The sequence below is a fragment of the Lepidochelys kempii genome, chromosome 1, assembly GCF_965140265.1.
Source record: "Lepidochelys kempii isolate rLepKem1 chromosome 1, rLepKem1.hap2, whole genome shotgun sequence".
NCBI lineage: Eukaryota > Metazoa > Chordata > Testudines > Cheloniidae > Lepidochelys > Lepidochelys kempii.
In genome coordinates, this window is record NC_133256.1 from 124387580 (window position 1) to 124410502 (window position 22923).

The 22923-nt window shown below is 42.9% G+C and overlaps 1 protein-coding gene across 1 annotated transcript; it reads left to right on the forward strand.

The window, feature by feature from the left end:
* The first annotated feature begins 6201 nt into the window (after positions 1 to 6201).
* Positions 6202 to 22552, forward strand: AKAP17A (A-kinase anchoring protein 17A). The gene is made up of 5 exons (XM_073353957.1): positions 6202 to 6310; positions 7887 to 9083; positions 17011 to 17159; positions 19710 to 19950; positions 21634 to 22552. The coding sequence occupies exons 2-5, from the start codon at positions 8322 to 8324 to the stop codon at positions 22546 to 22548; spliced, it is 2067 nt and encodes a 688-aa protein (XP_073210058.1). The 5' UTR covers positions 6202 to 6310; positions 7887 to 8321; the 3' UTR covers positions 22549 to 22552.
* Positions 22553 to 22923: the final 371 nt, after the last annotated feature.

A 22923-nucleotide genomic window follows, 5' to 3' on the forward strand; every position in this document is an offset into this window, starting at 1 on the left:
CTAAAGCAGCTGGTAAAGGGAATTCATTAGCAAACTGGGAAGGACTGGCTAGGCTCTTTATTTTCTAGTTAGGGCCTTTCCCCGTGGCTAAGTGGGTTGTTTAGCCTATTATTTAAGGGTTTTTTCCCCTGTATTAATCATGTTATGTGTACTGTGTTGTATGTGGTCCTGTGTAAAAATGCTTATTTTGCATAGTTTTAAAAATTTTATTCTTATGCATAGCCCGCTAGTAAGTAAATAAAAATAAAAAAACTCAAGCAATAAAAATAAGTATTCTCAAAGAAGGGAATTGTTGGAGACCGCAGGGCATGGCCACTAGTTAAGTCAAGGGGATGGAAGGCCATAAGGGTCGAGGAAGTCTCCGTGCTGAAGGCCTAAGGGCTTCTTCTCAAACCCCCTTAATAGAATTCAGGCCTGGCTGGTTTAAGTAAGCTCTTTTGCTCTTAAAACAATGTTGCAGCTGCAAATAATGCCTCATAGTGTAAGGTTTGTTGACGCCAAGCTAAAGATAATAGGAAATAGTTACAAGGCCAGACAGAATGTGCTGGTTGTTTAAGTTGCTAGGAATGCTTGTTAGAGGTTGCAAAAAATAAACATTGTTGTAACCCATATAAAAAAGGCAGAGTATTTGTGCAAAGTTTTAATTGGCTGATGTGTAGTGCAGTAGCATTAAGGAATATAAAAGTGTGTGTAATGACCTGCTCTGGTGTGCAGGATTTGAGATTCTATTCTCCCTGTACCTTGTTTGCAGCTGCAAATAAACTTTTCTGTTTCTCCATCCCGTTGTGATTATTAAGTAAAACACATGGGGTAATGAACCCCTGCTGTTGTTTTGCCTCTCGGCACTGGGTGCCGGCAACAGGCATAATATGATTTAAGAAACATTTGGCAACAGACAGTGAGTCAGCTTTGCGACAAGGAAAGGCTTCAATCCAACCAGAGAATAAACATACCATAACCAATATAAATTCATATTGTTGACACTTAGGCATTTGTACAAAATCAAGTTGCCAATGCAAGAACGGTGCTTGAGGCAGGCCCCGGAACCCCTGGACCACTTTTACAGGTTTACCAATATTATGGCTTTGGCAAATGGTACAGGCTGCACAATGGCGGGCTGCAAAAGAGCTAAAATGGGGGGCCCACCATCCTATCTTAGGTACAGCAGAGACCATCCCCTCCTTTCCGACATGCGAAACACCATGTAGCAGGGTGGCCAGAGACGGGTAGAGTGAAAAGGGGGCTACAAAGGCGCCAGTAGGTGAGCGCCAAAAAGAATTGGGATGTAAAGAGCAACCTTGGGCAACCCAGGATTCTTTCTCGGTTTCTGGGGCAGTCTTGGAGCAGGGCGAGGTCAGTGAGGGACCAGGAGGGTAAGAGGAGAGCAGAGAACAAGGGAATCAGACATTTCGACTAGGCGTGCTGCAGCAGCCACAGCACGCAGGCAGGGGGTAAGCCTTGGGCAACAGGGTCTAAAGTGGCAGAGAAATAAGCCACTGGGCAGTTCTTTTCTCCGTGCATCTGAGTGAGAACTCCAAGCGCACACCTAGATTGTTCGTGGCAGAAAAGGGTAAAAGGCTTAGAATAGTCAGGCAGCCCTAAGGCAAGGGCAGAAGCCAAACCCTGTTTGTGGGAAACAAAGGCAGAATTGGCCTCAGGGGGCCAAGCATGGGGTCAGGCACAGAGAAGCGAGTGAGTTCCTAGAGAGGTTTTGCAAGGGAGGCATATTGGGGAATCCATTGTCTGCAAAATCCAGCCATGCCTAAAAACTTCCGGACCTGGCGTGGGGAGTGGGGTCGGGGAAAGCTAAGGATAGCTTGGACGCGGGTGGGAGAAAGTGCACGGGAACCCTGGGAGAGGAGAAAGCCAAGGTATGTGACAGAAGCTTGACAGAGTTGCAGTTTAGAGCGAGAAGTTGTGAGCCTTATTTGCTAGGGCAGTAAGGAGCACTAAAGAGTCAGTTTCAGAGGCAGACAGTGAAGGGGAACAAAGGAGTAGATCATCTACATATTGGACTCGTGTGGACCTGGACGGGAAAACAAGGTCAGCAAGGTCTCAGGCTAATGCTTGGGAAAAATATGATGGGCTTTCAGTATACCCCTGGGGCAGTGTGGTCCATCTGTACTGTCGCCCCTTGTAAGAAAAGGCAAACAGGAACTGGGAGTCAGGGTGAACCGGGACAGAAAAGAAAGCAGAGCACAAATCAACAACAGTAAAATGAGTTGCATCTGGTGAGATAGAAGCCAGAATCTTTGAGAGAGGCAAGTTTTGATTCTGTCCACCTATGATTTGCCTCTTCCCACCACTGCATGAAACAATCAACCTCTTCTTTTGCCAATTTAGTTTTAGGTTGGCCGAGTTTGCCTTTTAAGACGTCTACTCGGTCTTTGTCCCAAGATCCTAACAGTGGCCACTGCATTTTGGGATTCTCCTGAGTTAGCCTAGATCATTTTCCCAGAAATTTACAGGAGTCCGGACCCTTCCTAAAATACATAAAATGAGCCGACGTTCCTTTAGGGAACTGTCCCGATTTAGACATCTGGTTACCCATAGAGGAGGACTTTACACACCAATCACACAAGAAGGAAAGTCAGGTTCGTCAGAGCGATGCCCGGTGCAACACACAAAAGGAGCCCACAGGCTACTGCCTCAGTCGCCCTTGCTTTCACACCAAGGGTTTTACCCAAGGCGCAGTGCGGTTGCGATTGTGCAGATTTCACTCACTCAGATCATGGGGACAGGAACCTTTTGGTCAGCCGATCCCCGGACGGAGACGGCGCCCAGACTCAAACACACCACAGGGAGGATGGATAGACACAGAGACAAGACAGTCCTCAGTCCGGACAAAACACAGAAATAATTACCTAACCAGATTCCTGATGTCAGATCCCAGGATCCCTACCAGAACAGAGTGGGAACCAACAGGTTTGATGGCGTAGACTTCACTGTGGTCATGCACCCTTCCGTTCTGGCGGAGGACTGCTTGGGCCAAATGCCCAAGTGCTGGTTTACCACGGCCGTCCTAAGAATGGTCAGGAGTCACACGGCCCCAGTGAAGACGGTTGCCATCTCGGTGGAACCTCCAAATTGTCAAAGTCAGATTCAAGACTCACTGAAATTGTCAGACCACTCTGTTTATTAGCAAAGCGCTTTGCCAATGCACCCAGATATATGTGAGCCCCCTGCAAAAGCTCAAGTTAACTTATTTATACAGATAAACCAAAGCCAATTTAACACAGGAGACAAAAGGAAGCAGAAACTGACAAATATACATACATATCTTATTTGCATACTAATGTTTACCAATCTCCTAGCTCAGTAGGAGCTCTAAGTTAATTAGTTTGAGGACCCATTGTCTCACAGTCCTTAATGTTTCTCTTCCTGACAACTATATTTCAACAAACCTTTCAAGCAGCATTTCTTTTATGAATTATACTTTCAATATAATTCATTCTACTTTCACAAGGCCCTGGGAGGATGTTGGATCTTGCCCAAAGGGTGGGTGGTAGGGCCCACCCTGCACTTACCCTGCAGCGGTGACTCCTGTCCCATAGCTCTGGGGCCAGCTCCCTGCTCTAGGTGTGGCAATCTGGTGCCCAGGGTCACAGTGCTGCTCAGGTTTGGCCCTGTCATCTCTCCATCATCATGACACAGGGCAGGTGAGCCAAATTTGAGTGAGTGACCTGCGACCTCGAAATGCTCAGACCAGGCATCTGGGTCCAGCCCCTTGGGACAGGAACCACAAGGACCACCACCACCGCAGGGTGAGTTTTTCATTTTATGTCGTTTTTTATGTTCTTTTTTGTTTTATTTCATGTTATTTAGCATTTGCAAAAAACACTGAGCTTACTATTCAGCTTAGAGGAGCAAGACAAGAACAGCCATGTAACTGAAGTCACTAAATGGACAAGACACATTGTTATACAGCTGTAACTTATGTTTATCATTGCTTGTTCTTCTGCCCTCCCCTTTCTGGTGTGTGTAAGATTCTCACCTGGCTGCCATGTGCATTATTAAGGCTCCAAACCTGAAATTATCTCTACCAGGTGGATCCCTGCACCCAAGTGGAACCATGCAAATTGCATTGTAGGATCATGGCTTTAAAAATTACATACCGGTCTGAAAACATCATACCTATTATTGTATTATTTAATTCTGAAATCAATGGTGTGCCACATAAGCACAAGGGTCCACTCACCCGCTCCACGTTGCAGGATTGGGGCCCAAGTTGACTATGTCTCTTGTGTGGGAGGTGGCTCTGGGCTGAGCCTGGAGCAGGAGCTCGGGGTGCTGGAGGAGGTGTGGGGTGCAGGCTCTGGGAGGGAATTGGGGTACAGGAGGGGGCTCATGGCTGGGGCAGGGGGTTGGGGTGCTGGAGAGGGTGTGGGCTCTGGGCTGGGCAGTGGGGCGGAGGGGTTCGGAGTGTGGCAGGGGGCTCCGGGCTGAGCCTGGGGCACGGGGTTGGGGTGCAGGAGTGGGTGCAGGCTCTGGGAGGGAGTTTGGGTGCATTAGCAGGCTCAGGGCTGGGGCAGGGAGCTGGGGTGCAGGAGGAGTTTCAGGGTGCAGGCTCTGGCTAGGCGGTGGTTACCTCGGGCGGCTCCCGGTAAGCAATCGGCATGTCTGGCTTCTAGGCTCAGGGGAGCCTAGGTGGTTTTGTATGTTGCCCTGCCTGCAGGCACTGCCCCTGCAGCTCTCATTGGTCACGGTTCCTGACCAATGGGAGCTGTGGAGTTGGCAGTCGGGGTTGGGGCAGTGTGCAGAGACCCCCTGGCTGCCCCCACCTAGGAGCTAGAGGGCCATGCCGGCCACTTCCAGGAGCTGTGTGGACCCAGGGAAGGTAGGGAGCTGGCCTTAGTCCTGCTACGCTGCTGACTGAATTTTTAGGGGCCTAAAATCTCCCAGATTGGCTTCAATAGCTACCGGAGGACTGAGGCCCATTCTGGGAGATCCCTAGCCAGTCCAGGAAGGTTGGCAACCCTAGCAGCACCCCATGCTATGAGGGGTGAGGGTCATGGTGCTTCTGCGCTGCTGGAGGTTGAGAATGGGAGCAGTACAGGAGACAGCACTGGCAATTCTTGCAATAATTCCTGTGATACGTAGAGGGGTTTGTCAAAGCCTCAGCACCTGAAGTCACGTTATCAGTGGTGGCACTCAGCATGAAGAGACTGAGCAATTGGCAAGGCCCCTCACAGCTCAAAAAGCCCTAGGGTTGCCAACTTTCTAATTGCACAAAACTGAACACCCTTGCCCGCCCCTAACCTGCCCCTTCTCTGAGTCCCAACCCCCAATCACACCATTCCCCTTCCCTCTGTCGCTTGCTCTCCCAGACCTTCACTCACTTTCACCAGGCTGGGGCAGGGGATTGGAGCACGGGAGGGGGTGAGGACTCGGGCTAGGGGTGCAGGCTTTGGGCTGGGGCCTCAAATGAGGGGTTCAGAGTGCGGGAGGGGGCTCAGTGCTGAGGTAGAGGGTTGGGGTATTGGAGAGGGGGCAAGCTCAGCGAGGGAGTTAGGGTTCAGGAGGGGGCTCAGTGCTGGGGCATGGGGTTGGGGTGGAGGAGGGGATATGGGGTGCAGGCTCTGGCCAGGTGGTGCTTATCTCGGGCAGCTCCCAGAAGTGGCCGGCATGTCTGGTTCCTAGGCTCAGGGGCAGCCAGGCAGCTCTGTATGCGGCCCACGCCGCCCCCACAGCTCCCATTGGCCCCGGTTCCCAGCCAATGTGAGCTGCGGAGCCGGCGGCTGGGGCAGGGGCAGCATGCGGAGCCCCCTGGCTACCACTACGCGTAGCAGCCAGAGGAGGGACATGCCGCTGCTTCCCGGAACCACAGGGAGCCTGCCAACCCTACGGGCCCCGACGTAATATTACTGCCCCAAATCCCCTCCACTGGACTGAGCCAGGCCTGGCTCACGCCGCTGCGCTAGTCCCACTGGGGGCCCAACGCCCCCCAGGGGGCGACTCCCGCCGGGCCGCAAAAGGCGGCGCTGCCACCACCTCTCCGCCCGCCAGGGGGCGCGCGGCCGCATTCCGCGCCGGGCTCGCGCGGTTCTTTTTTTTTTTTTTTTTTTTTTTCCCCTTCCTGGAACCATAGACGCGGAGGAGCGGCCCAGCCCGGCCACTTCCAGGACGCTCTGGAATCGCTCGCCCCCACCCCACCTCCTTCCCGCTGGTTGAGCCAACCAGGAAGCGGAAGTTCGGCCGCAGGGGTTTGTGGGACGCCGGGGAGCGGGGCGGCTGTTCTGTTTTCTTTTGGGTCCGATGCCGCCAGCGGCGGCGCCGGCCGCGGTTTGGAGGCCAGAGACCGACGTGGCGGGTGAGTCAGTCCCGGGGGCGGCGGGGGCCGCGGCTCGTAACCCTTCCGCTCGGGGTGCGGGCCGGGGAGCGCAGAGACCTGCCCGGGGTTAGATGTGACCTTTGACCCCCCATAAATATTCGCCAACCCCCCCCCCGACTATGGATCCGCCGCGCGGTCGGGGGGGGCGGGCGAGCGCCCCCGCTCGGTGCCCGGCGCCCCGCGGCCAGGGGCTCCCCAGGCTGCGGGGGGCGTGGGGAAGCGGCCGCCGCCGCCGCTGACCGAGGCTGCGCCCGGGGCCGGCCTGCGCAGCGCGAGGTTATTTTAAAGCTATGGACAGGTTGTGTCTGTCGGCTGAAACTTCCACCGTCGTGCAGAATTCTTGCGGGGCCGGGGGAGACTCCGACACCAAGCCCCTGCTGACCCGCTCGCTGTCGATTCAGAAAGTTAAAGCTTCTGTAATGGTTTAAAAAGACACATTTTCTACAGCGCGTGTCAAAATGTGCAAAGTAATTAGCTGTGAAACAAACTCTAATAAGGAGCCTGCCTTAACCCTGCTGCGCTGCCGCCCGGACTTTTAACAGCCCAGTCAGTGCTGCTGTCCGGAGCCGCCAGGGTCCCTTTTCGTCCGGATGATCCCATCGAAAACTGGACACCTGGCAACCCTACAGGGTCCTGATGTAATATTTCCATTGGACCATATGAACTGGAACCATAAACTCACTGAACATTAAATCCCACCAAATGAGGGTAGATCCATCCTCATCATCGTATCCACTCATTATGCTTCACACCTGAACATAGCCATTATATGGACAACATACCCCATATCTCAATGTCTGTACTTTGACCCGTTAAACTTTTACCCCCAATCGGGGAGATTGCAGATAATGTATTCCTTACGCCACCCGCTCCTAAACCGAATTTCGCACCCCTTGGTAAACTGTATCTTATTCCCTGATAACCAGAAACTTCTATGCCTAAACTCTGTACCGTTTACTTTTTACTTCAACATTATCTTAATAAAATTACTGTTCCAAATTCCCTTCATTTTACTTACCCTGGCCTGTGTCACGTGTGTGTTAGTGCCACTGGGGACCCAACACCTGGGAGGTTCTCAGTTAGCATTTTTCTTATTTTGCCGGTCTGTAAATTTCCCTTGTTATCGATGGAAATATTTTTTCATAGGTATGTGTGCGCAAGGTGAAATAGATGTTTGAGATTTACTGATAAAATTCAACTTTTCCCCAGTCTGTTTATATGTTATGAATTATAATGGTTGTGTTTGTAAATCTCTGGCAGATCTGTGGGTGGTTATATGTATGAGCTCTCTCTTTAAAATTATCTTATGCTGTAGCTAAAACTCATAAATGTGATTTTAGAAAGAATGTTCTGTTGCCTATTAATTACACCAGCCCTTCTGCCCTCCCCCTTTGTGGCTCTAGTAAGCAAATGGGGATTTGTGTTGATGATTACCATCATGGAGAGGGGACCTCACTGCGTTGAAGTTGCACCTTGTGTAGTTTGTTCAGGTCTGAGCAAGAGTTATAAGACTAATTCTTCCCTATAAATGGACATCTGTTTTTTTTCCTTTCAGAATAAAGTCATCTAGTTGAGGATATGGAATTCTTCTTCAAGGCTGGACTGCTGCAGTATAACTGTTGCGAGTTGACACTCTAGTAATTCTGCTCAGTAATTCTACTCTCTGAGTATCAAACCACACTTATTCATATCATCAGCTTTTCAGTTTCTCTGTGGACATAATTGTACTGCTTATGACTGTAGTATGTAAGTCTTGGAACGGAATTCATATATTGTGATGGTTAGAAAACAGTTTATAATGGCAATGCTGTTAATTTTAAATTTCCTAATTAACTCTCATGCCAAGAATCAATGGTTTTACTTGGTAACGTTTAAGTCTCAGAACCGGTCAATTATTTACAGATAAGGACCACGTTCGTCAGTTAGTGTCTCCTACAAGTTAACTGAGTATATATTTTTCTTACTGGTTTTATACTTTTTTTTTTGTGCTATGGCGGCTGCTACAATAGTTCATGATGCATCAGAAGCAGTAGAGCTCTGTGCTTCCTATGGCTTATACCTTAAACCCATTACAAAAATGTCTATCAGCGTAGCACTTCCTCAGCTGAAGCAACCAGGAAAATCCATTTCCAATTGGGAAGTGATGGAAAGATTAAAGGGAATGGTGCAAACTCATCAGTTTTCCACACTACGGATTTCCAAAAGCACCATGGATTTCATCCGTTTTGAAGGAGAAGTTGAAAACAAGAGTTTGGTTAAGTCCTTTCTAGCATGCCTTGATGGCAAAACAATAAAACTTAGTGGTTTCTCTGACATTTTAAAAGTTCGTGCTGCAGAATATAAAGTTGACTTTCCTACTAGACATGACTGGGACTCCTTTTTCCGTGATGCGAAAGATATGAACGAAACTTTGCCAGGGGAGAGACCAGACACCATTCACTTAGAGGGGTTACCTTGCAAATGGTTTGCACTGAAGGACTCTGGCTCAGAAAAACCAAGTGAAGAAGTTCTTATAAAAGTATTTAAGAAATTTGGGGAAATACGTAATGTGGACATACCCATGCTGGACCCATATAGAGAAGAAATGACTGGTAGAAACTTTCACACCTTCAGTTTTGGAGGCCATTTGAATTTTGAAGCTTACGTTCAATATCGTGAGTATGTAGGTTTCATCAAAGCCATGAATGCCCTGCGAGGGATGAAACTGATGTACAAAGGTGATGATGGCAAAGCAGTGGCTTGCAATGTAAAGGTGAGGAACTGCGGAGTTATTTTGTAATAGACCTTAAGGGGAAAAAATACTGTTGAATGTCCTTTCCGTGTATGTTAAATTCTACAGCTGCATTTTATTCTGATATCAAGTCAGATTGTTGATGAAGTGACAGCATAAAAACAGTCTCTTGCAACATCCGTAGTGGAATTTCAAAAGTAAGGTGTGATAGGGAGGTAAAATGTAATACACAAAATCCTGTACCAAATTAAAAAAAATCTTAACATTGGCATAACTCTTGGGCTAGGAGTAACACAATGACGGGAGCTAAATATGTGAACTAGGAACTATGTTCCATTCTATGCATTCGATGAAGTGGGCTCTAGCCCACGATAGCTTATGCTCAAATAAATTTGTTAGACTCGAAGGTGCCACAAGTACTCCTATTCTCTTTGAACTAGGTCTGTGTTCTAATTGCCACATTTAATTTCTTAAACAACCAAACAAGCTGTGTTTGTAAATATTAATATTATTTTAATATTCCAGCACCATGAGTAATTTCAAACAGCCATAATTTTATCTTTAAATCAACCTTTTAGAGGTGGATTTTCTCCTCTATCCACTGCTCCACCAAAATGTGAAAAAAATACTTTGTCCTGAGGCTCCAGGACATTGAGATTAATTCTTGCCCCAGAAATAGCTTTACTATACAAAAATATCACAACGTTAAAGTCTCTTTACTCATGGCCTATAGGGTTAGAAATGGGAACTTTCCGGCTTTTCGGAGGAATACACATTTAACTATCACTAGCCCTGGAAGACCTGGAGTTACTGGTCATGACTTCTTTGTGTGTAGAAAAGTAAACTAAACTAGGTTTTTAAATGAGATTTTAACAAGTTTTTAATGGTCCCTCTGAACCCTGTAATATTGGATTGACGGTGACTAAGATGTCTAGTATTACAGGCAGTGGTGTGTCAGAGAGAGAGTCCTAATAAAATATTTAAACTCTCTAAAATAGTTTTCCTGTAACAGGAGGCATTACAGGAGACATAAGTGTGGTAGATGGGCTTTATTGGCACATATTTAGGTTGTCATAGACTTTAAGACTGCAAGGGACCATCATGATCATCTAGTCTGACCTCGCACATTGCAGGCCACAGAACCTCGCTCACCCATCCTCTAATAGACCCATAACCTCTGTCTGAAGTACTGAAGTTCTCAAATCATTATTTAAAGAGTTCAAGTTACAGAGACTCCACCATTTACACGATTTTAAATCTGCAAATGACCCATGCCCTGCACGACAGAGGAAGGCAGAACCCGCCCTGGCAATCTCTGCCAATCTCATTTGAGGAAAAATACCTTTACAACCCCAAATATGGTGATCAGTTGGACCCTGAGAATGTGGGCAAGACCAATCAGCCAGACACCTGGGTAAGAATTCTCTATAGTAACTGAGAGCCCTCCCCATCTAATGTCCCATTTCCGTCCTTTCAGGATATTTGCTACTAGCAGTTGCAGATGGTGCACATGCCATTGTAGGCAATCTCACCATACCATCTCCATAAACTTATCAAGCTCAGTCTTGAGGCCAGTTAGGTATTTTGCCCTCACTGCTCCCCTTGGAAGGCTGTTCCAGAACTTCACTCCTCTGATAGTTAAATACCTTTGTCTAATTTCAAGCCTAAACTTGTCAGTGGCCAGTTTATATCTATTTGTTCTTGTGTTAATGTTGGCACTTAACTTAAATTATTTCCCTACCTCTCTGGTATTTATCCCTCTGATATATTTATAGAAAGCAATCATATGTCCCCTCAGTCTTCCTTTGGTTAGGCTAAACAAGCCAAGCTCTTTGAGTCTCCTCTCATAAAGTAGGTTTCCATTCCTCTGATCATCCTAGTAGCCCTTCTCTGTACCTGGTACAGTATCTTTCTTAGGGCAGGTCTACACTACGGGGCTAAGTTGACCTAAGTTATACAACATACCTTAGGTTGACTTATTGCAGTATCTACACCGCACTGGGTCGACGGGAAAAACTCTCCCGTCGACTTACCTTATGCTTCTCATTCCAGTGGAGTACCAGAGTTGACGAGAGAGCACTCAGTGGTCAATTTATTTGGTCTTCAGTAGGCCTGCTAAATCGACCCCTGGTGGATCGATTGCTGCATGTCGATCCCTGTGTAAGTGGAGACAAGCCCTTAGACATGGGAGACCAGAGTTGCGCACAGTATTCTGGATGAGGTCTCACTAATAATTTGTATAATGATACTAATACTTCTCTAGCTGTACTGGAAATACCTTGCCTGATGCATCCTCTTGCATTAGCCTTTTTCGCTGCTGCATCACATTGGCAGCTCATAGTCTTCCTGTGATCAATCAAAACACCAGGCCTTTTTCCTCCTCTCTCACTTCCAACGGGTAGTTCATCCATTCATAAATGGATCTGGAGAAAGGGGTAAACAGTGAGGTGCCAAAGTTTGCAGATGATACTAAACTGCTCAAGATAGTTAAGACCAAAGCAGACTGTGAAGAACTTCAGAAAGATCTCACAAAACTAAATGATTGGGCAACAAAATGTCAAATGAAATTTAATGTGGATCAAGGTAAAGTAAAAAGAAAAGGAGTACTTGTGGCACCTTAGAGACTAACCAATTTATTTGAGCATAAGAAGTGAGCTGTAGCTCACGAAAGCTTATGCTCAAATAAATTGGTTAGTCTTAGCCACAAGTACTCCTTTTCTTTTTGCGAATACAGACTAACATGGCTGTTACTCTGAAACAAGGTAAAGTAATGCACATTGGAAAAAATAATCCCAATTATACATACAATATGATGGGAGCTAATTTAGCTACAACTAATCAGGAGAGTCATCATGGATAGTTCTCTGAAGACGTCCACGCAATGTGCAGCTGCAGTCAAAAAAGCAAACGGGATGTTAGGAGTCATTAAATAAGGGTTAGAGAATAAGATGGAGAATATCTTATTTCCCTTGTATAAATCCATGGTATACCCACATCTTGAATACTGCGTACAGATGTGGTCCCCTCATCTCAAAAAAGATATACTGGCATTAGAAAAGGTTCAGAGAAGGACAACTAAAATGATTAGGAGTTTGGAATGGGTCCCATATGAAGAGAGATTAAAGAGGCTAGGACTTTTCAGTTTGGAAAAGAGGAGACTAAGGGGGGGATATGATAGAGGTATATAAGATTATGAGTGGTGTGGAGAAAGTGAATAAGGAAGTTATTTACTTGTTCCCATAATATAAGAACTAGGGGCCACCAAATTAAATCAATGGGCAGCAGGTTTAAAACAAATCAAAGGAAGTTCTTCTTCACTCAGTGCACAGTCAATCTGTGGAACTCCTTGCCTGAGGAGGTTGAGGAATATAACAGGGTTTAAAAGAGACCTGGACAAATTCATGGAGGTTAAGTCCATTAATGGCTATTAGCCAGGATGGGTAAGGAATGGTGTCCCTAGCCTCTGTTTGTCAGAAGGTGGAGATGGATGGCAGGAGAGAGATCACTTGATCATTACCTGTTAGGTTCACTCCCTCTGGGGCACCTGGCATTGGCCACTGTCAGTAGACAGGATACTGGGCTGGAAGGACCTTTGGTCTGACCCAGTATGGCCATTCTTATGTTCTTAGGTAAGTCCCTAGGTTACAGTAAAAATTCTTGTTAGCCCCTAAGTGCATGATGTTGCACTTTGCACTATTAAATCGATCGATCCCATTTCTATACTCCAGTTTTCAAGGTCCAGTTTACCTTTTGTAAAATCATGTTGTATTTTATCCCAATTAAAGTTTACCTCTAGTCCTTAACTACTTTCTCTTTCAAAATGTGTTCCAACACCTTGCATATAATTGAGATCAAACTACCTGGCTTGTAATTTCCTGCATCACTTTTTTTGCCTTTCTTAAAAATAGGTACTATATTACAATTCTCCAGGCATAGGATATGAACCCTGTGGGTGTATGTATGGGTTGGTTAAAAATCCCTTTTATTGGGCTTCCAATTTCATGTGACAGTTCCTTCAATATTCTTGGATGGAGATTATCCAGGCCCCTCCATTTGGTCCCATTAAGCTGTTTGATCTTGGCTTCATTAATTTCTACTTCCATATCCTCATTTCCATTAGCCACTCCACCACTACCCCTAAACTCTTCATTACAATTATTTAAAAACTGAGATAAAGTATTCATTTAGGTGTTGGGCCATGCCTGTATTATCTTTAACCCCCCCACATGGTCAGTGCTTGGTGGTCCCAATTCTTTTTTCCTTGATTTCTTATTTGTATGACTATAGAACCTTTTGCTGCCAGTTTTAATTTCCTTTGCAGTGTCCAACTCTGCTTGGATTTTGGCCTTTCTCACTTTTCCCCCTATACTTTCTGACTTCCAATACTTAGCTTTACTTCCTGATCCAGCCCATCTTCTATTCCTTGTAGGCGTCCTGCCTTAATAACCTGTTTGAGATGCTTGTTCATCCTGTTTGGTCTGCTACCCTTCACTACAATTTTTTCCCCCTTGCTTGTGATGCAGGCTTCAGATAGCTTCTGCAACTTTTCCAAGCCTCCTACACATTCAGATCCTTGAGTTTTCAGCCTAGTCCACTTCCTTTAATTTTTTAAAGTTTGCCCTTTTGAAATGAAGGACCCTAGTTGCAGACCTATTTTTGTTTATCCTTCCATTTAGTTTAAACTTAATTAGCTCATGCTCACTCAAACCAAGGTTGTCCCCTACAACCAGTTCTTCTCACTATTCACCATTAGCAAATCTAAAATGGAATTACCTCTTGTTGGTTTGGTGACTATTTGGTGAAGAAATCTGTCAGCTATCACATCCAGGAAAATGTGGCCCCTACCATTATTAGTAGCATTTGTCCTCCAATATATATCTGGGAAATTACTCTCCCATAATCACACAATTCCCAGTAGTACTTATTTCATTAAAAACATTAAGGAGGTCTCTGTTCATATCCAGATCAGATCCTGGGGGTGTGTCGCATTCCCCAAGTGCTATCCGTGGCGACCATCTGGTCACTTTTTTCCCCCAAGTGGTTTGGCTCAAATGGACTCTTGTTTTATCCATTCCGTCACTTCTAATTTCTTTACAGTCTACCTCCTAAGTAATATACAATGCTACTTCACCACCTTTATCTTTATTTCTGTCTTTCCTGAACAGCACATTCCCTTCAATCCCTGTACTCCACTCATGACTACAATTCTACCATATTTCTGTTGTCCCTATAATATCTGGTTTCACTTCCTGTACCATTAGTTCTTGTACCTCCATTTTGTTAGCCAGGCTCATTGCATTGGTGTACAAACATCTTAGTTATTTCTGCTTGTCTGTACTCAGATTCCTCACCCAGTTGGGTACAGTCATTCTACTGTCAGCAGATAGATAGACGATACTATCGTCATTAGTATCGGCATTATCTTTTCTCTTGATGTCCATTCTCCTACTCTTTCTCCATTGCTGTATCCTCTTTCTTGATTTTCCTCCTGCTCAATATTAGTATTAGGCATGGATATTACATGAGCATCTCCCAACCGTATCCCCAGATTCCTAGTTTAAATCTTTTAATCAGTTGTGCCAGCCTCCATCCCAGAAATCTATTTCCCTGCCTATTCAAGTAGAGGGCATTCCATGAGAACAGTCCTCTGTCCATGAATGACTCCCAGTGGTTCAGCATTCCAGAACCCTCCTTGTAGCACAGCCTGAGCCATCTGTTGATCATCGTAATCTTGTCTCGCCTTCATTCTCCTCTTCTAGGGACAGGCAGAATCCTACTGAAGATCACCTCAGCCTCCATTTCCTTAAGTGTCTTCTCCATAGTTTCCTTTGATGCATTCCCCTGAGAATCTAGCATTATAATTTGTTCCCATGTGAATGACAATGAGTGGATTCTTTCCTACTTCCATTAGGATCCTTTTTAGCCTAAGGTCCACATCCCGTATCTTAGCACCCAGCAGATATGTCCTGGGGTCAACTCTCCGCAGATGGTGCCTCTTTCTGACTGCTGTGCGGATTAGCTCTTTCCAGGTCTGAGGCCCCCTTCTGCTGCTCACTGCATGCCCTGCTGCTGCTCTCTTGCTCTCTCTCGCTCTGTGCAACCCAGGATGCTCCCTCTTTGTGACTTGGGCCTCTGGCCAGATCACTATGCATGTTTCCCCCTTCTGGAGTATCAATTTCCTTACCAGCAGTTTTAGGCAGTCTTCTCATTCACTGCCCCTATAGTGCCACTTCCCCTGTGGCTGGGTTCCAGCTCCACCCTCTCCTCTGGGTTCCAGCTGAGGGATCCTCTAATCAGTAGCAAAGTCTTCATCATCCTGAACCTTTTTGCTTTTTCCCTGAACCTTTCCTAATCATGGCTCCCCCATCTCTGGATTTGCTAGCACAATCTCCCTTCTTACATTGAGTAACTGCAGACTAATTTCTGTTGTCCCGAACACAGCTCTCTTGTCCCAGGGAGTGACTGCAGACTATTTACCTGCAGTCCCTTTCCACTATCAACTCCTTTGCATTATATATGCCCTGCCTGTTCCTGCACAAGTGAGCTTCCACTAATTAAGGCTTTCCGCTCAGCCTTAATTCCCCCATCTTGCAGCCTAATAGGTTAATTGTCCCCTCTGGCCTACGTTAACCTATTCAGCGTTAACCTACGTTAACCTATTCAGCATACCCCATCACAAGACAGAGCACCTTTCTCTTCTCCAGATCAGCTCTGATCATCTAATTGCTTTGTGTCTGCGTGGCCTGTACATCTCAGATTTACCCATAAAACTCTTTAAGAGCACACTGCCAGTGTATTTGTGTGTGTGTATTTATGAATACACGTCACACGCGGAACTTAAACTATATATTTGTTCAGCACATTCCTAGGAAAACTAAAGAAAATTAAACTTTTAAAATACAGCTCCTTTTTAAAGAGGGGTAACGATACAACATTAAAATAAAAAATCAGCAAACATCTGTAGAATGAAAATAAATGCAATTTATACAACTGAGCAGACATCTGAATTGTATTTGAAGTGCAGATATAAGCAAAATTTATGAAAAATTTGTTGCATTGTGTGATCTCAACCCATTTTTAAACTGTACTTGAAAATTTAATAAAAATATATTTCCATGATACCTGAAAATCTGGCATATTTATCTTATTGCTTCTGTCACGATAAAAGGCTTGTTTTTGCAGCCACTGCTCATCAATTAGAATAGCAAGGCTATTATAACAAATTTGAAAGGCCATACTATCAGATAACAGATGTGTCATGGGTGTATGATGTCTACAGAGACAAAGGCCAAATTTTTAAGTATTAATTTGATGGCTATATAATGAGGTATAATATTCTCCTACTTTGCAGTTATAGGGGGTTGATGTTCAGAAGACAGTTTAAAATTGAAATTTATTATTTTAGGTTAAGCTCACTAGGATTCACTTTTTCAAATCACAAATACCAGTACTACTTTTGAATAGAAAAACATGAATAAATTCAATTTCAGACAGAATCTAAATTCATGGAGCACAAGAAAATAGTATTTAGTTTTCTTTTTTTAATTTGGTTTAGTAAGATTTGCTTTGACATGTTTTAAGTAGGGAGCCATGCACTTACGATTTGATAATTGAGTAAAATGTGGGCTTTGTTATGAAAAGCAAGTCAGTCAATAGCGTGCAGTTCAGAAAGTATCCCGTAAGGTTCATGGAAAAAGTTTGAATGTGTTGGAGCTACACATTAAATTGTTTGTATACTTTTTACTGGATAAATCCCCAGGCTCATGAGTAAAATATTTTTACTTTTTCTCACATGACAAGACTTGCAAGAACAAGCATAAAAAAATCCAAAAGTCCCCAAACCTTAGTTTTCAGGATGAAGTGAAAGCAAAGCTGACGCTTAAATGTACTAGATTAGAATTGTTTTTTACCTCTTAAACTCATTGTTTCTTAATTGTGCTCTGTAAAGGTTTCCTTTGACTCAACAAAACACCTGAGTGATGCATCAATTAAGAAACGGCAGCTTGAACGGCAAAAGCTTCAAGAGCTTGAACAACAAAGAGAGGAACAAAAACGCAGAGAGAAAGAAGCTGAAGAGAAGAAAAAGGAGGAGGAAAGGTAGATCTAACTTATATCTACATTTTTTAATTTTAATGATAAAATACAATAAAACTGCATTTCCTTCCCCTTATCTCCTTCGCATTAGGAATGAATGAATGAGCAATTGGACTAAATTTCAGTCTCTTGCAGGGCTAAAACTTTGGGTCCCCACATTTCTTCATTCCATTCAAAATGAGGAATGTTTAATTTGATCATATTATAACTTCACTTTTATATACAGTTAGAACTTCAGAGTTACAAACACCAGAGTTACAAACTGAACAATCAACTACACATCTCAGAAGTACACAATGAGGCAGCAACAGAGACCCTCCCCCCGCCCAAAGAAGGCAAATACAGTACAGTACTACGTTAAATGTAAACTACTACAAAAGTAAAGGGAAAGCAGCATTTTTCTTGTGCATAATAAAGTTTCAAAGCTGCATTAAGTCAATGTTCAGTTGTAAACTTTTGAAAGAACCACCATAACGGTTTGTTCAGAGTTACGAACAACCTCTGTTTTTCACTCTAGGTTTTACTATACTTTTTGTTTCTCATGCTGCACTAGCAATCATATTTCTAACCCAAAAAAAGTTAATTTATGGGCAAGATCTTTCCACATACAGAAACAAAAATCCAATCTTATGTTAAAACTGACATACGCAATCAGTTACAAAGTGTTTTGACTAGTTCAGTAAAGATATTAAATGGTCTTTAAGTTTGGTATTGACTCAAAATATATTGTTAGCTTTAACTATTCAGTCTTCTAAATCAGAGTCCCATTTTTTTCCCTGGAGACTCTTCACAGAATTCTCCAAACATAATATTAAAATCTCTTTATCTTGCAACTCTCTCTACTTTTAAACGTGTTTTGATCACTTACATTAGTGGTGCGAGCAAATCAGATTCCAAATTCTTAATCCTCTTCTAATTTCGAAATACCTTAGTAATAAAAGGCAGAGTTTTTCAGTTGTTTCAAGAGTTAGTTATGTTTTCCAAATCTTTTAAGACCAGTTTTCCTATAAACTATCTTCAACTGGTAGAAACTGTTGCAGATCCTTACTCTACTTGCAGATTTTAATTTTTGATCCTGTGCAATGCAATCTGGAGCTGAGATGGCCATCACTGAAGTTGAAAGTTTGGTAAATTTATTATAATACCTATAATTTCTTATAATTCTGCATAACGTTATTGTTTCTGGACTATTTTAAAACGTGTTTAAACTAAAATGGATGATTTTGATAAATATATATACCAATGCTGGTAACAAACTAAAAGCTTTTACTGTTAAAGATAGTGAGTAAACATCTTCACCTTTGAAAATCCTCATTCACATCAGAAGTACTATATGGGCAATTAACAATGGTAAGGTAACGTATTATGTTTGATTTTCAGTTGTGGTGGGTTTTACATTCCTAGAAGCAGTCATTCCTCTAAGCCCCAGTTGTTGTGTTGCCATTGTTCCTAGAAGACAGCTGACCAGAATGACAACTATGTATTAGTTCTGAGGAAGGAGGGTTCAGGCAGTGAGAGAGCCAAAATAAAGTGAGCTAGTTTGATATTTTGATGGAAAGGTACTTCCTAGAACTGGATAATTGAACTATTTAAACTACAGTGATTTGGTTTAGCTTGGATCATGAAGTTTTTAAAATCTGTTTTCTAGATAGAAAATTGGAAGACCATGTGCTAATTGTACAAGTAAATCGTTTTATTGAAATGGCTGTGCTTTAACAAAGCTTGTTGCTTTTTAATGTAGATAGGTTTTTTTCAGGGATGGGATATAAGTTTTAGAATGTATTACTAGGAAAAAAGTATGTGTATACATACAAATATCTCAGGGATGCCAGGTATATATGGACCATAAATCTGATGGTACCAAATCATTTCAGCGATTGTATGTTAAGGAAGCTGGAGCCCATGCATCTGTGATCTTTTTTTATCATTTAGATGATAGATAACTCTCAAAGAGCACTGTTCTTCACCCTTTAATAAAGCAAAACTATTGACTTGAACAGAAATTTTGCCTGAGTAAGGAAGCTAAGTTGTCTAGATCCATTTACTTTTGTGTGGTTAAAGTAGAATTCTTCAGTGGAAGCTGCTGCCTCTTTCTGAAAATCATGCCACTGTTTAGGCACGTATTCTCTTGAAAATCTTGGTCTTTGCAACTATCTGCACATTTTAAAATTGATATCTGCTCAAAGTTTTTCTTCTGGAGGATGGATTGCCCAGCCAACTGACTCAAAATGACTGTATTTCTAATTTGAGCAGTAAAATGCTGTATGATCTTACTTGTGTTGGTTCCTAAAACATCTGATATTTAGATTTTTGCTTATGCCTAGAACTGTCTATCTGATGTCAGTTTGGTTTTGTGTGGGAAGGGAAATATTTAAAGATGTTCACTGAATGCATATGTGATGTTTCCTACTTCTGTCTAGCTGTCAGCAATCAGTAAGACCTGTCTTTCTTGAAAAAAATAACAAAATCCTTTATTTATAACTTAAATTGTAATACAAGTCAAAATCCAAAATTGTTCTTGTCATAGCTAATGTACAAATTAATCACTCTTAGGAAACAGAAGGAACTTGAAGAACTTGAAAGAGAGAGAAAAAGAGAAGAGAAGTTACGCAAAAGAGAACAGAAACAGAAAGATCGTGAAGTTCGTAGAAACAAAAAGAAACTTGAAAAAATGCAAGCAGAAGAGCAGAAAAAACTGCAAGAGAAAATAAGACTAGAAGAGAGGAAGCTCCTGTTAGCGCAAAGAAATCTTCAGTCCATTAGACTAATTGCAGAACTGCTTAGCAGAGCAAAGGTAACTTTGAAAAGCTGTCTTTTCCATATTATTTCAAAAGCTAACAAAAATGAAAACTGGTAGAGTAAAATTTTAAGTGACATATGTGTTCATAAGCCAAACCATTTAGCTATTACATGTGCCAACAGTCACTCCTCTGAATATTATGGATTGTGAACTCACAAGAGCCTGTCTTGAAGCCATAGGATGTTTGCCTATGCATCTGTTCCCTAGGAAGGCAGGGATGGAGTAAAAAGAGAACCTGAAATTATTGACCTGAATAACATTGTGCATCAGGTGAGAAAAGAGGCCTGCTCACTACTTTGAGATCCAAAAAAAGAAATGTGTGGAAACCATGGCATAAAGAACTGAGCAGGGGACTAAGACAGAGGATTCCAAGTTTTAATTTTGGCTTTGCCACTGCATCACTTGTGGCCTTGAGCAGTTCACTTAACTGCTCTCTTTCCCATTTATTAAGTGGGGATTATTGTGGTTTCTTTTACTAATGTTTGAAAAGTACTTTTGAAGAAGCAGGTGTAACAATATTACAAAAATACAGATATCCACTGACAGTGATGGTGACTTGTCAAATCATGTCTGAGTCTGCAGTCGTCAACATTGTTTCCATATGTTCCCTAAACAGGACGCAATATTGTCTTATTTCTTGAAAAAGTTGTAATCACAGATATTTTGGAGTAATGGCTAATGTTTAGTAACTGTTTTAAGTAAGCAGAAATGCACAGCTTTGTTTCTTGCTGCCATCATACATGAGGGGTGTTTTAATCTGTATATTAGCATAAACGTAGCGTTAACATTTTAACGCAGCATTCCTTTCCATCCATCACATTATCATATGTACATCACATAGTAATTCCTGAGCTCTTGATCCCCACTGAGAGAGAGTCTCACTCCAAGTAAAATAATGCTTAGAGAATTTTTATAAGATTTTCCTTTTTTAAAAAATATCTAGATTCTTATAGTGTGTTCATCACTGTGGTTCATCAAAGTTGTTTAGATACTACTGTGTTGTGCACTGAAGCAATACCTGAGGATATCAATTATTGCACCATTTTCTGTGGATAGCTGTCTTTCCCTTCACGCCTAGGGTAAAACTTGCAAAGGACTGAACTAAGCCTCTTTTGTTTAGGGTCAAAGTAAGGTAAATCTGATATTTAAATCACACAATATTGCTGATTGTATTAAACATTTACATACTTAACAGAATAAAAACTTCAATTTTTGTAATTTACCTGAAGCATCTAAACCCATTCAATCCTTGAGTTTTGTGACTGCCAACAAAATCACTAATCCCAGTGCTGGTTACTGTAACATTGACACCTGTCCACTGGTAACTGGACTAAGCTCAACTCATTTGATATAGATTCCTGAATAGTTGTTGGATAGTAATGATTTTTGCTCAGATTGGGTTCTGACGAGTAACCTGGAGGCGAAAAGTACCAAGTCACATTACCAGTTACTTAAACTGAGCTGGCTGCTTTTTCATTTCAGCTTTATTTGTTGAACAATATCCTTAGTGCACAGAGTTATGTAAATTATTTTTTTTAAATGGTTCCCTTTTTTTACAGGCTTCCCTTGTATATGAAAAATTCTGATTTCTTTAACAGAGAGATTTTTGGGAGACATAAGCAAATTTATAAACTTTCTTTCTCATTCATTTTCTCCCTCCCCCTGAATGTCTTTCAGGCAGTAAAGCTTCTGGAGCAGGAACATAATGAAGAAAGAGTCCGTCTTCAGGAGTTGGAAGAGAGACGAAGGCTGCAAGAGGCTGAACTCAGACGTGTAGAGGAGGAAAAAGAGAGAGCACTTGGACTGCAAAGAAAAGAGAAAGAGCTAAGGGAGAAGCTATTAAGCAATCTTCTGAGCAAGAAAACAGATGACACACATCAGAGTAAGGAAGAAACTAAAGCATCTCAGTCTGGCCTGTTGAAAACTGTTGTGGGTGGTCCACAGATTGTGTCATCCAGCTGTATAACATCTACCTCGGTACAGTCCATTATGGGTAAACCAAATCAGGCCTGTCAGAGGGAACTAATATCCAATGAAAGTGTGAACTCTCAATCCAAGTATTTAAATGGAAACCTTCACAAGGAAGCTAATGTTAAGGAAAGCAACAAACTTAATTTCAATAGCACCGAAAGCTCTTCTGATAAAAGGAGTTCAGGTGTGCTTTCTTGTATTCCTGCCAATAACCTGCAACACAAGAGTACACCAAGCTATGACCAGAATGCGTGCAGGAAGGACTTATCCTCTGAGCAAGGCAAGTGTAACAAAGAGCCAAGTAAGGGGAGGAGCCATTCATGTAGTGACACAAGTGTTGATAATAGCAAAGATAAAAAGGAAACGAGCAAACACAGAAGAGACTTGAGTAGTCAAGATGAAAAGTATAGGAAAGAAAGAAGACTCCATAAATACCCTAGCAAAAGTCGCAGCCCTCACCAAAGAAGCTTGAGCCCAGATCGCACCCAGCATAAGAGGGCCTCTAGTAGTGAGAGTAGACAAGATAAAAAAGAGAGAAGTCATGGTCACAAAAGCTTGGCCAAGAAACGAAAGCACCGAAAGAGATCATTGAATAAGCAGAGAAGTCCGTGGAGTAGGTAATAAAGGAAGTCACCTTCAAAAAAGGCCATTACAGGACAGATCAGGGCCAGAAAGTTCTGAAGTAGGTCTCAGCTGTGTGACTACTGCGGGGAAAAGATGAAGTTGCTGTTTGGTGACTTATCTAACTGGAATCTAGTTCATGGAACCAAGATACAGATAACTAGATTTTGATGTTTCTTCATGATCTGTTTTGTCTCCTTTTTTTTACGTTACGACAGTGCTGTAGATATAACCGTATGTGCTTGAGTTTCTACAGTGCTGATAACCAACCTAACTTGGTTTTCATTAGTTTCCATTTTCTGAATCTTTTGATTAGATCACTTAGTTTCTAATGTCTGCAATCACAACATCCTCTGAATTAGGAGAGATATAGGT

What these genes read in the sequence shown, in the direction of transcription:
- AKAP17A (XM_073353957.1), top strand. Translation starts at nt 8,322, where the DNA reads ATGGCGGCTGCTACAATAGTTCATGATGCATCAGAAGCAGTAGAGCTC. An exon ending in CAGTGGCTTGCAATGTAAAG is followed by an intron (nt 9,084 to 17,010) that starts GTGAGGAACTGC and finishes TGCTCTGTAAAG; the next exon opens with GTTTCCTTTGACTCAACAAA. An exon ending in AAGAAAAAGGAGGAGGAAAG is followed by an intron (nt 17,160 to 19,709) that starts GTAGATCTAACT and finishes AATCACTCTTAG; the next exon opens with GAAACAGAAGGAACTTGAAG.